The sequence below is a fragment of the Gobio gobio genome, assembly GCF_949357685.1.
Source record: "Gobio gobio genome assembly, chromosome: 4".
In the NCBI taxonomy this organism is placed as follows: Eukaryota; Metazoa; Chordata; class Actinopteri; order Cypriniformes; family Gobionidae; genus Gobio; species Gobio gobio.
In genome coordinates, this window is record NC_137100.1 from 63,061,034 (window position 1) to 63,078,925 (window position 17,892).

At 39.3% G+C, this 17,892-nt stretch overlaps 1 protein-coding gene across 2 annotated transcripts in view; it reads left to right on the top strand.

Annotated features, from left to right (window-relative positions):
• The window catches only part of mvb12ba (multivesicular body subunit 12Ba), a 55,559-nt gene that overhangs the window by 16,688 nt on the left and 20,979 nt on the right, over nucleotides 1-17,892 (top strand). For both annotated transcript variants that reach the window (XM_079815913.1, XM_079815912.1), the window contains exons 2-4: nucleotides 1,768-1,890; nucleotides 15,257-15,364; nucleotides 17,413-17,509. In XM_079815913.1, coding sequence (XP_079672039.1) covers nucleotides 1,777-1,890; nucleotides 15,257-15,364; nucleotides 17,413-17,509 — 319 coding nt within the window. In that variant the 5' untranslated portion in view covers nucleotides 1,768-1,776. The remainder of the gene's footprint in view (nucleotides 1-1,767; nucleotides 1,891-15,256; nucleotides 15,365-17,412; nucleotides 17,510-17,892) is intronic.

Genomic DNA, 17,892 nt, shown 5'->3' on the forward strand with positions numbered 1-17,892 from the left:
ACTGAGGTCTGACGGGTGTCGAACGACATGAGGGTAAGTAATTAATGACAGAATTTTCATTTTTGGGTGAACTAACCCTTTGAAAAAGAGAGAAAATTCAAATGTTTTATGCACCATTTACATGTGGTAGGGAGCGGGTGTAAATTTAGTTCGTACCAACTGACATTTTGAAGATACAAAGATTTTCATGAATCTGAAAATTTACACCAGAACGGCGATTTACACAAGTTCGTTCCGCCCACGTTTCGTTAATGAGGCCCAATCTGTTTAGGGGCAGGGTCAGGGGTGGTCCTTCATAATGAGTTCTTTCTAAAAACGAAATCGCCACCTCGTACAATATTTATGTTTTCCCGATAGATCGTTTTGATAAAGTTCATCAGTTATGAAATGAGTTCAATTCAGCCAGAAGCAGCTCTAGTATCATCATCCAATAGTGTCAGTGTAGTCAAATCAATAATATTACTGAATATTAAGTGTCTTTAACATTTCACACACCCATGCCAAACATTTTTTACTCAACTCTGTTGATCTCTGGTGGGCATGCAAGTTTTCCATTTCACTCTGGAAGTGTGTTTACTCATATTTATTATGAGCATGGGTAAAATATGAGTAAATAAACAGACTTCATTATCAGAATCCTGCTTATTGTAATAGTCTTGGAATTAAGATATTCTTCCCTTGAAGTGGTTAGTGTGTAAGATTAGAGGAACGGTCGATAAGGAAATGCTATAAGAGGACGTGTTTCGTTTGATGTGTTGCTTGTCGTCTGGCTCAGTGTTTCGTCTCCACCCTCTTGTGCTTTCCATCTAGACTCTTGTTCTGTTCTCCAGAACATTGTTCTCTGTTCAAACATGTCTTTTACACAGAGACCTGGTTTCATTTGTCAGCTTGTCTTCATGTTTTGGCAGTGCCGTCATGTTGTCTCAGAGATATGTGTTGGTATCAGCTTGAGTAAATGTGAACATTATAGCAAGTGTTTTGACTTTTATATCGCTATAAAACAATGTAGGCCAAATTTGGCATCATGTTACACTCAAACTAAGGGGGCATATTAAATGAAGCCTTACAAAATTGGAAATGAACTGGAATTAACTCTGATTGTGCAAGTATATAGATTGTTTGTGTGTTTGGATAGTATTAAACACAATTCAGTGTAGAAATAGGGTCACATAATATTGATTCAAAGAACCCAAAGTGGATATTTTTCCTAATCCTTAAATACATTTTATTAAGTTCTCATTGTGGGTTGTGTCGCCCTCATCTACAAATATATCAGTTAAATCACCTAAATTTGTTCCAGTGTAAATAACTTAACGTCATTACATTTAGGTATTGATTCAGGTCATTGTAGTGTCATCATTATTAGCAACTAAAGTGTTGGTTAGAAACATTATATGTTTTAACTTGAAATTGATTTCAAAGGAGATCTTTCTCTTTTTAGTTCAGTGCGAGTTCGCCTCCATTGCAGTCGCTGTAGTTTTTAATCGCATTGCTGCATAATCTAACTTCTTTAAAGACAAGTGGGAGAAAAAAATGCCGCTTTATTAGCACATCCTACTAAAAAACCATGCTGTTCATGGAAATCCCCAGTTCATTCCTATGGGATGTTGTGAGGTAGCAATCGTAACCAAGGGTGGAGTCTAGCAAAGGGTATGCTCATTTGCTTTTGTAGACAAAACAAACACTATTTAGACTGATCTGGCATGTTCTGTCAAGTGGCTCGTTGTTTACTGTGTAAATGTTTTAACAACACTCTTGTCTCCTCAGAATTCCTCCATGATGCCTGAGGTACGGGACCTTTCAGACGCCCTGCCAGAGATGCCCATGGACCCGATCACTGGCGTTGGGGTTGTGGCCTCCAGAAACCGAGCTCCCACCGGCTATGATGTGGTGAGTGTGCTATTCAATATAGTCATGCAGATGGCGAAGATAGAAAGAGCATAAGGAAGTAAAACTCTTTGTTCCTCTAAAGCATTTGTCAAGAAATCACATCTGTTCTTCTAGTTTTTGGGGGGTTTGGGTTAGTGCCTAGCATGCTGTTTCTACATGAGACACTATGGCTTTATTTAAATACCTAGTGAGCTGCCTACCTAGACAGCATTTTAGTTATAGATGAATATGTTTCTTAGTGGCCACTATAATGCCGATATTTACATTTCACTTTTACATTAATTCATTTAGCAGATGCTTATTTTTATAAGAGCTGATTGTGTCGTATATAAATCAACATTGATATTAAAGGTCCGGTTTTTCGTGTTTTTTTGAAGCTTTGATTGTGTTTACAGTGTGCAATATAACATGTGTTCATGTTTCATGTGTAAAAAAACACAGTATTTTTCACACAATTTACTTATCTGTATACCGCTGTTTTCACTGTCCTCAAAACGGCCTGAGAATTTCCTCGTTCTATGAAGTCCCTCCTTCAGAAATACGTAACGAGTTCTGATTGTGCCAGCGGTTCCCGTGTTGTGATTGGACAGCAGCTTAGCGCACGTTGCCCGGAAAGGTTAACGTAACGGGGAGATGAACGCGCTCAAACTACAGCCCCTGAAGGCCAAACAAAGGTGATTTGACTCCGGGATGAAAATAACAGCGTCTGAACGACATGGCGACAAACGCAACCGAACCGAACCGAACGCAACACTTCCTCTTCTCCACGTGGGAGAGCAACAAGACCACGCCCCCTTTTTTGCGTATTCTTGTGGGCGGAGGTTAGTCGACAAACTGCTCTACTGACGTCATTAAAGCAGGAAGTACAGGGATGTCCAAACCGGCCGTTCGCTGTAGGCTTTGAAAGGGAACTTCTGTCAAAAAAATATCTCGCTTGGCATTGAACTTTGAGCTTTATAATTTTACAGGTATTATTTATGCTCTAACAGCAACATTACACACTAACTAAAGTTTGAAAAATGGGATAACGAAGAACAGGACCTTTTAATAAGAAATGTGTCTTGAGTATCAAATCAGCATGTTGGAATGATTTCTGAAGGATCATGTGACACTGAAAACTGGAGTAATGATGCTGAACATTCAGCTTTGATCACAGAAATTTTAAAATCTATTCAGTTATTTTAAATAATATTTCACAATATTACTGTTTTTACTTTATTTTTTATCAAATAATTGCAGCCGTATTGAGCATAAGAGACTAGAGGTTGACCGATGGTGAATTTTACTGATAACAATAACTAGATTGGCCCACGCTGGATACTGAATGAAAACAAACAAAAAGTGCAGAGCAAAAATGGAAAAAAGTACAAAAACACTGCATAGTCTTATCAGGGCTCTACATAGCGACCATTTTGGGCGCATTTGCGCCTGAAAATTACTGCGTGCGACTGAAAAAATATTTAGGCGCACCAGTGCGAGTGACCCGATCGATTCTCATGAATAAATGAGGCCTATAATACAATCGGAATAAAAACTACAACTGCCAAAGTGCATCAACACTGACTGAGCAACAGTTGCGTTTCGTTCTGCGATCGACTGCTTGTCATGCCTTCTGTCAGCAGAGCAAGTGCAAAAAACGTGTGTAACGGACTAGACTTCGCAGATTGTTTACTAGGTCAAACGGGTGTAACGCGGCCATGCGCACTTACCAGACGCCTCGCGCTGATGTTTATTTGCAGCCAAATCCAAATTAACTAGAAATACCACATTTGGATTATCATAAACAAGGTCGGAAATTAACGGGGGCTTGGGGCAAAAATGCCACCAAAAATGAATTACTAAATAATAATTTAAAAAAGCCCCGTATGAGTTCTTGATTTAATCTTTAGGCTATCAGCTTCAGTCCACAACTTCTCGTGTTTAAAAATTACTAGATGTATATATGAGAGTACATCATGAATCCATTTTCCAAACCGTGTTTTTATCTTACCCTGAATCACTACGGTACACATATAATAAGTGTTTATATTCGGACTATTTTATTCCAGTTTGGGTCGCAGCGCTGCGGAGGAGCACCGTCCCTGCGTGACTCGCCATAGACACACACAGAGAGAAGTAGATCCGGCTACAATGTTCTTCCGCGAGACGCATGCAATTCTGTTTATTAGTGCCAGAGCGCCAAAAGTTACGGACTGCTATTGCTCCGAGTTGGCATGATTGCAAATGGTATACTGACCTTGTACAAAAGTCCAATAGACAAGCTGATGTTAAGTAACAACGTTTTAGCCACAATACGGTCTATTTTGTGAAAATCAAAACTACACCAGAACTGTTGCGCATCTCCAAGCGGGTTGATTCGAATGAATCTGCGTTTGAACGATTTAATCAATGATTCACACATAGACTTGACACGCCACCTACTGGCGGTTTTATTTTCATATTTATACTTTGCATGAACTTTTTATTTAAAATAACAAACTTTTAAAGTTTAACTTGAACATAACCCATTTCTAAATTCATAAACTTATATTTAAAACATTCATACAACATTTACCCATTAGCTGCGCACGTCCCGTCATCTTAAACAGTCTGAACAACACTTCAGATAGAGCTGCTGTGCCACTTCTACACTGTAAAGATGGATCTTTTGATGCTGATTTAATTAGATTGGTAACAGTCTGATTGTGTCGTATTGCTCTAACTGAATTTATTGTTTAAATTAACGTTTTAAAAACAACTTTTCTATTTTAATTGAAGAAATTGATAAGAGGATCCATATATTTAATAAGATTAGAAAACATTGCTCTTATAATGGTAAAAATGCCCCTGGACATTAATTTAAAGGGACAAAAATAGTCCTGTAATGGGAAAGTTATAACTGGAATGCGTGTTATTGATCAGAAAGTGCTCCTAAATTTTTGACTGTGCTCCTAATTTTTTTAAATCAAGAAAAATGTATTGTAGAGCCCTGCTTATATACATTTATTTTTTATTAAAGTTACAGAAGTGATTCAGTCAAGATCAGTGAGTGATTATCTTTCTTTTGTTTGATTTATATTAAGGACACAGACGGCAGCAGGTTTATTAGGCTGCTGTCACTTTAAGAGCTAATGCACTCATCTAATATACTGATATACATGCGCTTTCTTTCTCAACTGTTTACATTTACTTGAGACATAAATGACTGTGTTTATGAGGATACTTGCAAAGGTGGGCATTTTGACACATAATTGTGTGTATTTGACCGTTCAAGCCCAATAAGACACCAAAAAGAACTCAGTACTCATGTATTGTGTTCAGGTGTGTGTGCTCAGAAAAAGTGTCCCGAAAAGAATTCAGTTCGAGACTCACGCACTGTATGAGCAGTGGCTTTATGTGCGCCTGTTTCAGGTGTGTGCGCTCAGAAACTGTGTCCCAAACAGTGCACGTAAATGTGGGAAATGTGAGTAAAACGGACCGCTGTAACATGACAGGCCTTGTGTAATTGTTGAAATGTAATACTAGACCGATGTTGGATGTACTTCTCTTTAGAGTTAATATCAACAAAGAGCCCTGTAGACCTACACACAAACCATGTTCATCTCAGTTGTGGAAAATCCCTCGTCATGGTGGCCACAGTTCAAAGGTGTAACAGGCTGGGAGAAATATGATCTGTATGTGGTGTGGTTGTTTTCCCAGAACATGACATTTAAAGGCTTGCAGCTATGCAGGCGAAATCTACGTAATCATTCCACCTGAAATATCAAGGGGTTATATATCAAGGTTTTTGGCTTTTAGTATGATTATGTTAGCCTATAAGCTTGTGTGTTCCAAAACAATGATAAAATTCACATTTAGAAGATATAAGCTTTCAAAACGTAGTCTCTCAGATCCGCTAATATGGATCAATGATTTTGATGACATCACTCAGCACTTCAGCTTCTCATCAGATTTTCTGTCCAATCAAATGCTCTCTAGAATCTGAAGCCCCGCCCCCTACACTATAAACAGACGTTGAAGCTGCAGCTGAAATCTGTCACTTGTTCACACATTTACTCTTTTCTTTATGGGGAACGGCACATGGTGCACTATATAGGGGATAGGGAACGATTCAGATAGTGTAAATATGTTTTCTATTGGGGCGAATTAAGTCTGGTTGCATGTTAGTGTCACGTGACCTGTCGCAGCTCCGGTCCAGAGACACGACAGCACAGAGCGGATCATGTGATCTAGTCGGTGCAGACCAGAAAGCGTCTCGGACCCGTTTGAGTTCTGCACAGAATGCTGTATTTTAAAGCGATATGGAGGAGATTATGAGGAAACTGCAGCTTTACCGAGCTCAATGGCTCTGGCCGAGCTGTGATATAAACTAAACACTATTGGCTGTTTTAAAAAGGGGGAGGAGCTGTTTGATATGCCCCGCCCTATCTTCCTGTTTCCGTGGAAATTCCATCAACACTTTGAATAATACTGCGTGTTTCAGGGCACTTCAGTGGGACTTTAAAGGCCTGTACACACCGGGACGAATATCGCGCGCGCTTATCGCCAGCGTTTTTCGTGACGTTTTTCGGCGCGTCTTGAGTGTTCACACCAAAGCGATTTTCACTGGCGCTGTGCCGAGTGAACGTGCACATTCAGTCGATGCGCTCCCGGTACACAAGATGGTGCTGCGGCACTTTAAGTCTCTGACACTCGCTTGTCACACAAAGGAGAAGAGAGACAGTATTTACGTGCTTGCCAAAACCATAGACATATTATGTATATGGACAAAACCATTCACACACTTTTTGCTAACTGGCAAGCAGCATTAGCAGTTCATCTTCTTCTTTGTCTACTTACTACTTCTTCGTCGTATCAATGTGTGCTCGGCAAGACCGTTTTGTGCTTGAGCGCCACCAAGTCGTGTTTTACTGTCACTTCAGCAGCTCCAGGCACGTGAACAAAAGCGCCGATCTCATTGGTCGGACAGTTTTTTACACGCCGCGTCAAAATAAAAAAACGAACCCAAGGCGTTTTTTTTAAAAATTACGCTTTTACGCCTGCCGTTTTGCGCGTCGGTGTGAACACTCACATTGGCGCCCATTGTTTAGTCCCGAGGCGTTAAACGTCGGCGATAAACGCGTGCGAAAATCGTCCCGGTGTGAACAGGCCTTAAGAATGTGTTTGCGTACTAGGGATGCCACAATTCTCAATATAATATTGAACCGTTCGGTACGGCATTCACGGTTCAATACGAGCTTGTGAATTGCGTTTTTTTCGGTTTCGTATTTAATTAATTATTTTTCTACAAATTCTATCATTTGCCTCCATCCCAATACTGAACAACGCGACATACATTCACATCACAGGTCAGTGGTAGAGTTATACTCACGGAACACTATAGATATTCACAATCAAGAAAGTTCATTATTTGCATGTGTTTTAAAGCCTTGCTGCTCATTCGCGTGCGCGGTTTTAACATGCGCTTTTCCGAGCGTGCGCACTAAAAGCCTGTCAAACATGTGATTACTGGACTAAGTAGTCGTCTAACTGCGCTAATACTGTCAAATACACACAAGGTTAACATAAACACAGTCGGTTATGTCTAAAGTGAAAGTAAAATCGCGTGTCTGTATATTAGATGCACGGAGGTCTTAAATTGACAGCAGTGCAGTAGTGAACACGCTGTCCTTAAAGGGACAGTTCACCTATAAAATTGTCATTATTTACTCACTCTAATATTGTTCCAAACCTGTATTCATTTCTCGATGACAGAATTTAAATTTTTGAGTGAAATATCCCTTTAATGTTACAACAAAAAAAGACAGAGAGAAAATCACTCACTGCTCTTGACTGAAAAACTAATACAGTAGCTTTAATAAGAATCAGTGTATATTTTATAGTGAAGTCTATGTAGTGTTTTATTTTTACATTCATTCATTCAATTTCATACTTAAATGCTGCTGTACAGCTCTGAGCTGCCAGTGTAAATCTTTATATATATTTATTTTATATTATACAATACACTAGGAATGTGTACAAGGTTTTTTTTTTTAAGTAAAGTTTTAAGTTTAAGTAAGGTTTTTCAATTATTTTAAGTAAAATAAAGAAAGAGTATTGCAAAAAAAAATTGTATTTTTTCTCCTTAAGCTCTTGCTGTTCCTGTCGCCTAAAGAATAGAATAACAAAAAACTGATGTGACAAGCCATCAGAACCGAACCGAACCGAAAACCGTGGTTAAAAACCGAGGTGTGTATTGAACAGTGGACTAACTGTATTGTTGCATCCCTATTGCGTACAGTATCAACGCCCTCATTGTAACATCTGTTTCATTTCGTAGGATCTCTCCTGAGAATGCTTTCCCCAAACCTTTTGGGGAAATGCCACAGCATAGCATAGGATCATCAGGATTAATGTTCACATAATGCACCTCATGAATATCCTGACATGAACGTCACATCACACCCTAGAAAGTACACTTCATGATCACACGCCCAGTTTCTGACGTTTTGTGCCGTTAAAACATTTTTGCACCATTGCATTTGTGTGTTTTTGGGTTTGGAACTCGCACATGATCTGACTTTGGCAACAAAAGAAGTGGGGTTGTTGTGTTTCCTTTGGCTGTACCAGTCGTTGTCGTCACTCCAGTGCAGAGCTTAACAAAGCTTCCTGTGTGGATTGCGAGATTGTGTGAAAGCAGGGTCTGTTGATAGCACCCATTCCACCCCTAAAATGTCTTCTCAAATGGCAGAATCGCTGTAGTCTACACGCAAAGCATCAGAGCTAGAGAGAAAGAGAGAGAAGTCTGTTGTTTCCAACACTAACAGTGAGCTACTTGTGTCTTTCTGTCTGTTCAATATCAAACTACAGAAGTCTGAGGTTTGACCCTTGGACAAACCCCTAAAGTCTGAGCTCTTCAATGACATCGCTTTGTCAGATATCCTTCCAAAGTGTCTTTTAATTAGTTCAAATTAATGTAGGCATTGCTGTCTGTCTTTTGTTTACAGTGAAATAAAATTGTTTAATTATCAATATCAAACCGCCTTGATCAATTTCAAATTTCCTTTAAACCCAAAAAGAAGGGTTTCAATATTGATCCAATGGAGTTGTACATTTGTACAGATGTTATGACATTTTTGAGGGAGCTATGCCTTAGGGATGGGCATTTTTGTCAATTTCTCATTTCGATCATCCATAGGTCTCAAAAACGAGTACTCGGGGGCGGGGCATGTGCAGGGGGCGGGGCATGTCCGTCATTGAGATAATGAAAATACTGTTATGAAAGTGGTTGTTGACAAATACAAACGTGACATGAAAACAGGTATATGAAAACATGAACATATAAAACAAAAGATAACTGCTAGATTATGATGCATAAATGTCTTTGAAAAAGAAACATCTTTATAAAATGACCATCTCAAATAACCAAGTCAGTAATATCGAGCAATGCCTTTGAGCTGAAACTGTGAAATAACACCACCCTGCAGAGCTTGCTAGCTGGTTAATAAACTCAACCAAACGCACCCTATATCAATATTAATATGAAGATTATTATGAACCTATTACGACATAAATCAACACAAACGGATGTGAATGCGCACGTGAACTTCAGCGCGCTAGATTTTACAGGCTATGGTTTGAAAGGGAACATTTTGAATGCGCTCTTCCCTTAACAACGCTGATACACGGACAACGAAAGCACACAGAAACATTTTATTAAAATAGTGTTCTCATTATAATGCTTTGACAGATTGACTCTGCACATCATGCACTTAATTGTATTATTCATGATCGAAGTGTTTACAGACATCACTGCGCGTTTTCGAACTCATAACGAAAAACAACTTTAAATAAACTAGGTCTACTGTTAAAAAATACGAGAACAGTATAGCAGTGCTGCATTACTAATGTCAATGATTCTGAGAAAGAAATAGCTTATCTGAAAAGAATATGACTGTCTCTAAACCATCATGTCGAGCATGAAATATGCGTTTGAGCTGAAACTGAAAAGAATGAACAGCCGGTATAACGACAGCGCTTTGCTAGCTTATTAAGCTCAACCAAATGCTTCTTATATTAGATTAATCAGATAGACAACATAAAAGTAATCTTCCAACGTGCATCTGCAGAAAAGGACGCGAATGCGCACATGAACTTCACAGCTAGTCTGAGTGTTCTCGCTAGTTTCTCTATGGATCAGCTGATACACCGGGAACTAAGCACAGATCATTTACAGCATTATATTTCCATCGTGTTCTCATTATAATGCTATGTAGGCTATGACAGATTGGCGCTGCACATCTTGCACTAACCATTCAATGATCAGTGATTCCAGACATCACTGCAGTGCGCGCCTTTCACTTTATGTCGCCGCGGTCATGAGGCGTGCTGTATAACGCTAACCAATCAGACCTCTGGTACCGCGCAAAACGACGCAATAACCAATAAAAAAAAGAGACAAATATATTCTCATGATCGATGATCGCTGTCACGTTCGAGTACTCGATTACTCGACCACAGTTGCCCATCCCTACTATGCCTGTCATTTTCATCACAGATTATTAATGTAGCTAATTAATGGTGCTTTCAAAGTATTATTGCTCAGTCGTGGGATTGGGCATTTAAACAAATTGTATGGTTACCGACTTCTTTTTATATCTACTGAGAAGTCAGCTGATACTGAGCAGGACAACGACAAAGCTTTGGGGCAATTTTTTTACAACAGGAAGCAGGAAATACAAAAATAGAGGTAGTAACGTTTTAGCAAGCCTTGGTTTTACTTTTAATCCACTTCTTACCCCCTGGCCTTGCATTTATGTTTCCTCTCCACTGGTTTTGCATGATGCTGTGTGCTCTGACCTGGAAAAAAAGGGCAACAAGTTGTATCACAAAGCAAAGTGGGCAATGGGTATGACCCAGTGTTAAAACGAACATGACCTTTCCAATTTGATGCCGTCATACGTCGTGAAGAAGTACAACGCCGAAGTCGCACATTTGAGGGTAAAAAGTAGAATAAATTATTATTATTATTTAAATTTCTTTTTTAAATGACCGATGGTTTTGCTAGATAAGACCCTATTCCTCGTCTTTTGAAAACTTTATTTTCCAGGTTTAATTAAAAAAAGTCCCAAATTTCAACTCTCAGACATTTGAATCCCAACAAATATCCCTCAGACTTCTTTTCTGTGCATTCTCTTATTAAAATATAACTGATAATAATAGTATACAACATGATATTTGGTGTATAAATAAGCAAGTCGTCATGTCCGGCCTTAAGACTTAGGGTGCTTTCACACCTGCCTCATTTAGTTCGGTTGAATCATACTAGAGTTGGTTTTCCCCTTTTGTGCGGTTCGTTTGGTCAGGTGTGAAAGCAGCAATCGCACTCGAGTGCACACCAAAAGCGGACCAAACAAGCGTACCGAAGAAGAGGTAGTCTTTCATACGAACTCTGTGAGAACACCGTTTGTGGTGAGAACGTGGTCAGACCTAACTGCAAAAAGTACTGATCATTTTTGGACTAAACCAGCTGCCGTAGTCAGCTGCGCTGTGCATTATGGGATGAGGAAGTGTTTGTTGACAGTCTGCACTTTAGCATGGCAGCTCGCGGAGTGAGGAGTAGTGAGGAGGTGCGGAGCCTCATAGAAATTTGGTCTGATGACCATATTAGGTTCCAACTTTCGAAAACTCACAAGAACAGCGCGATCTTCGCTTGAAGTGACGAGCGATGCGCACTCGCCGCTTGCAGTGCATTAGAACGTTGTTTTCAAGCCGCATCCGCGCTTCATTATAGAAATTAGGGATCGACCAATATGGATTTTTTAGTGCCGATACCGATTTTTTTTCATCAGCCTTAGCCGATGACCGATACGGGCTGCCGATTTTCTTGAGCCGATATTTGGAGCCGATACTGCTTTTTGCTCTCTCAATTTACATCATAAAAATGACACAATGATCAGGATGATAACAATTTAAAATTTACAATTTAAAAAAGGAACATTTATTGAACTAAAAAAAACAGGTGAGGTAGAACAAGAAAAAGAGTTCATTGGTGAAAATAAATTCTGAAAATAAATATTTAAGCATAAATAAAATAATTACACTATTTGCACGCAGTATCAACAAGCAAGCAGCATAATAAAGTGCACACTGACTGTACTATACTTCATTTTAAAACTATTTACAAACTAGTAATTTAATGGTTACACTCTAAAAAATGCTGGGTTAAAAATAACCCAAGTTGGGTTGAATATGGACTAACCCAGCAATTGGGTTGTTTTGACCCAGCGGTTGGGTTAAATGTTTGCTTAAAACAACCCAATCGATGGGTTAGTCCATTTTCAACCCAACTTGGGTTATTTTTAACCCAGCATTTTTTAGAGTGTATGTGCACTTAACTTAATCTCTTGTAGAGCAACACCAGCGGTAATTCAGGAAAAAATCTCCCAATGCTCCACGTGAAACTTCGGTCTTTCGACCTTTTACCATCGTGTCAATTCTCAATTGATTTTGATGAATATGCGCGAGAGAGGGAGAGCAAGACAGTTTGAAGACGGTGAGAGCTGCCCTGTGGACGCCTGTCTGTAAATAATGCAGGGAAAAAATATCGGCAAACGCAGCAGCCTTGTATCGGCCGATGCCGATACACGTAAAAATCGCAAATATCGGCTGGCCGATATATCGGTCTAACACTAATAGAAATGTATTGTTTTCATATTGTGGTGTATATTGCCATGGCCAATGAGTGATGTGGATGTTGTCTAGGGCTGCAGCTATCGATTCTTTTTGTAATCGATTAATCTAGCACTTGATCGATTAATCGATTCATCGGATACATTTTTTTTTAAACAACCAAAACAAATAATGCAGAACAAAATGAAGAGGAAAAGCAATTTGATTTATTAACATGCTCAACAGGTTTCATGCTGTAATCTAGCCCTGACATCAAAGTAAATATCTGTTTTATGTAGATTTCTACACCTGCAGCATTTACCATTAGGCTACTAACAAATAATATATAATTTCTGGGGTGAGCCTTTTTGCTATGGTAATCTAGCAACGTGTGTGTGTGTGTGTGTGTCGTGCATGAGGAAGAGTGATGCCCCAGTCAGACCAGTTGCTTCATTGCAGTTTGGTACGGCAGAAATACATACATTCCTTTTCAATAGAACGCTGCATTTGGCTTGCATCACTTGCATTGCGGTGCATTTTAGGTGAAGCATCCGTTCGAAAAATCGCGTCACAACATCACGTCCCGGTGTATACAGTGAATGCAAGCTGAAATTATTGTTGCGTGGCTACATAAAAGTTTAAGCAAATGTGATGCATTGCCGCGATTGGTCTGACTGGCGCGTGAGAGACGAGGGTGCATGCGTGCGCGTGTGTGTGTGTGTGTGTGCGCGCGTGTGTGTGTGTGAAGCGGAGGTTCTTTTTTTTAGGCTATACTCTTGCAATTGAACGTGAATACCGTACTAATTAAAAACATCAAAGCTAAACATCATATCTAGTCAAACCGCATCACGACATCGCTACAAATACAGTATGGGATTAAAATCAGCGAACATCAATTTATAGGCTTAGGATACGTTACCATTGAAGTCGTACTGCTGTGGAATGTCAAGTCTACTTTGCAACAGACACATTGCACCTTGTTCTCTTCTTTTTTAAGAATGTAATGATCCCAAACTTTAGATATTCTCTGCCGTTTATGGACATCTTTACTCTCCGCCATCGCGCCAACTAAATTCAAAATATATCACGCGCTACGGTGTGCTTCCTGAACATTGAACAGTGGTCCGTGTGAATCAGATCCCTGCGCGTATAGAGCGCGTCATAGGAATTTAACGAGGCTTCGAGGCAGAATTTTTGCCTCATCATGGAGTTTTTGTAATCGAGTTAATCGAGTAACTCAGTGGTCTTTCCCTAACCCTTATGTGATATTTACCTGCAGACAGTGGTCTTTCCCTAACCCTTATGTGATATTTACCTGCAGACAGTGGTCTTTCCCTAACCCTTATGTGATATTTACCTGCTCATTTGTTGAGGAAGCCAGCTGCCATGGCACGACTGATGGGCGGTTGTTTGTGTGGGCAGCTCATGCTGTTTATTGAGCAATCATACTTGTTGAGATGGACTGCATTGTTCAGTTAGGACTAACCAGCTCCATACAAGCAACTTGCTTTTTTATAGACACAACTTCTCCTAAAAAGGTTTAAAAGGTGTTCTGAGATGTTGCATCTCTTTATATTTATCTTCCTAAAATCATCACCTCTAAGGGTGTGTTCACACTTGGCATGTTTGGTTGGATTAAAATGATGTGGTCATTTTCACATCCTGGTGTGTTTGCTCAGTTAGTGCGGTTAAATTGTATAAGTGTGAGCTAGGGGTGTTATGGTTCTTGGTAAAAAATCGAACCGTACCGCTCTCCACCCACAGTTTGCCACGCATTTGCATCGCGGTTCATCTCAAATATGACGACGCATCTATAATATGGTTTGTTGAAAATTACAGTGCGAAAACTGAGTTCTGCTAATATGTTTCTGTCGATAGATACACATGCTGGGTCCCCAATAATACATTACAACAGCAGTAATAATAATAAAAAAAAGTGGACAAAACGGCCACTCTTTGTAAGCTTTGTTCAAAGGGAGTGCTGCTGTATGCTTGAACCTGACCAGTCATTTACGCCCTCATCACCCGGGTTTTGATAACGCACGTTGCTATCTGTGTTGAAACTAAACTCATTTAAGCCTTGCCAATTTAAACATTCAAAAGCCAGAAGACTCGAATGAGAACTAACGCGCTCTGTGAGAAGAATTTTGTGTGCCTGTGCACTCATCCGAAGCGTAAAAATATAGAGATGTGTATCCAAAAATAAAAGTCTTGAGCTCTAGATGAATTCACACAAAAATTACGTCTTGATGAGTATCCACCAGACATATTCTGCTATGCCGTAAGTGAATTTCTGGTCCGGACCAAGCGAACCAAACTACAAGTGTGAACACACCCTAAATGAACAAATCTAGATACTCAGTAATCAACCTTAGTTGTACATCTAGGCAACTCCTTGAAAACAATTTTGGCTCTTCCTAATCTGTTGTGCTTCTATTGAGGGTAGGAATTTCCCAGAAGCCCTTGAGAAGCTAATTAAAGTCTGTTATAAATGTCTATCCTACTTTAAAATCTTACATTAGGTACTCGATTTGGACTCTAACTAAATCAGGCCTGTTTTCTGATGGATTATTAATGTGATATATTGGCTCTTGGCTGTCGTACTGCATGAATTACCGTTTTTTCCTTTTAAGAAGTACTCAGATAAACCGAATCAAACAAGTAACTTTCTGCAAATGGAAAAACTATTTTTAGTATAATGCATAATCAAATCTATTTTTCTCTTCATTCCTTTTAGGTTGCACAAACCACAGATGGGATTGATGCAGACTTGTGGAAAGACGGCCTGTTCAAATCCAAGGTGACCCGCTATCTGTGCTTCACCAGAGCTTTCTCCAAAGAGAACGTGAGTCATGTCTTCAGTTGAATCATGCTAACATTTGACCAATATTTCTAGTGCTAGATGCTGATTTGTTAAAGTTGTCATGAAACAGACTTTTCTTCCCTCTTGTGTCGTATATATCTGAGTGAAACAGATTCTCAAACTAGAAAAACTGTAGAGTGGGACTTGGTTTTGTTCATGGGGAATTGATTGGATAATTGGATTGTTGTGGTTTGCTATTGGTCAAACTCATGTGAGTGACAGGTTGTCCCGCCCTCACGCCAGTAACCATGTCATCAGAGAAGAGAAACATGTCATGCCTAAAGTCCCGGATATACTTCAATTTCCACGTCTGGACGTGTCTCGCGCGCAGTCGTGTCTGCACAGCTTTATATATAAAGTATACTCAACCGCGGATGGCCGACAGTAGGGCTGGCTATTGACACAAATTTTACAATTCGATTCGATTTCCATTCACAAGCTTTCGATTCGATTACGATTTCGATTCGATTCAATATCGATTATTGTGGATATATATCAGATACAGTACGGTACATGGCAAATTTCCTTGAGGAAAAAAAACTCTTAAAGGGATAGTTCACCCCAAAATGAAAATTCTGTCATCATTTACTCACCCTCAAGTTGTTCCAAACCTGTATGAGTTTCTTTGTTCTGCTGAACACAAAATAAGATATTTAGAAGAATGTTTGTGACAAGGCAGAGAGAGCAACTATTGACTACCATAGTATTTTTTTCCCTACTATGGTAGTCAATGGTTGCTCTCTCTGCTTGGTTACAAACATTCTTGACTCTATCTTCTTTTGTGTTGCACAGAACAAAGAAACTCATACAGGTTTGGAACAATTTGAGGGTGAGTAAATGATGACAGAATTTTCATTTTTGGGTGAACTATCCCTTTAACTCCTGCTGTAAACTATATGGTAGTCTGTTGGTACATTACTATAATATTGAAGGTTTTTCTGAGGTAAATGTGACATTATATGACATATTGTTCACAAGCTGTTTTACTGACGTCTTTCCATGGTTGAAACACTGATTGATCAGTTACATGTGACGTGATGAGGATTTCAGTCTTCATTTTCAATTTCGATTTTCATCTTTTAACATACCTTCAGAGTCAGACGTTCATTAAGGTTTATTTCACGCTGTAACTTTTTTGTTACAAAAAAATTGCAGCTGTAATGCTTCTCTTGAGCTGAGCTGCGCTACTGTGATCGGTCACACCACTTTAAACAGCGGCAAAATGGTATTTATTTTTTTACATTTCGTAATAAAATGGTCGTTATTTTGAGACTTTGTATCTTATCAAAAGTAACAGAGCACAAAGATTATAGCAATATTGGATGGGAGGGGCTCTACAAATTTATGTTCATTCATCAACTGAAAACAGGATAATTGAATTGAAAAAATCGATATCGGTTCATAAAAATCGAGAAATAATTTTTTTTTTTTGTCCACGGACGCCGACAAACCCTCCTGATGACGAAAAGTACGTCACGCGGACGGTGCACGAACGCGGACGGCCGAAGTAAACTTTGGGCTTAACAACACCCTATTTATAATATAGCACAACTCTATTTACTTAAACATTCTTTAGTTCTGTGCTACTTCAGTTTAAAGGCCAAAAACGAAGTTCATTTTCAAATATCCAGAGAAAGTTCATGCTGGGGTGTTTATATAATTTAATATCTTGTTAGAGTTGAAGCGTTCTCTGTAATATGTCACAGGATCTCTTCTATTTGTTTTGATTTTAGACAATTTCTTTTTGTTCATGAACACAAAGCCGCTTCCTCTCCCTTCTGTCCCTGCGGGGTTCAGTCTAATTCTTTCTTCTCAGGCAAACCAATGCAATGTTTGTGGTTTTACTTTTTAAATTACTTCTAGTACAAGAAACCATGATTACATTACTACTATTATTATGAGGATGCTTCAAATGTTGTATGCTTATGTGTTACAAATAAAAATAAATCCCAAAGCATGCAACCAGGGGCACGGCTAGAGATGTTGTCTATTGACATTCGCCTGTATGCTCTTCCTGTATCTCTCCACAGAGTCATTTAGGAAATGTGCTCGTAGACATGAAGCTCATCGACATCAAGGACACGCTGCCTGTGGGATTCATTCCCATTCAGGAGACCGTGGACACGCGTAAGAGCCCATATCTCCTCTTGTTCATTTACAACTGCATTCTCCAACTGATGCATCTTCAAAACCATATTTTTTTAAAAGGTCTTTTAATTGATATGTATTGCTTTGTAGGGTGGATTTGACGTTGAATGAGTCTTTTTCAGAATGCAAAATGTGATATCGAGCTTGCGTAGCTCGTTTGTGTTCACATACTTGTATATCGTATATATTTAAGTCCTTAATGTAATCAGTTCATAGCCTGGCTCCGCCCTCCTACGTACTTCCGCTCAATTTTCACTTTCCTTCAGTACTCCGTCTGGGATTGCGGTATATTCTCTGGTTTTGTCCGGACAAATTTTAACCGGTCCAATCAGCGTACAGCGGGAGTGGCTGAGAACGATGAC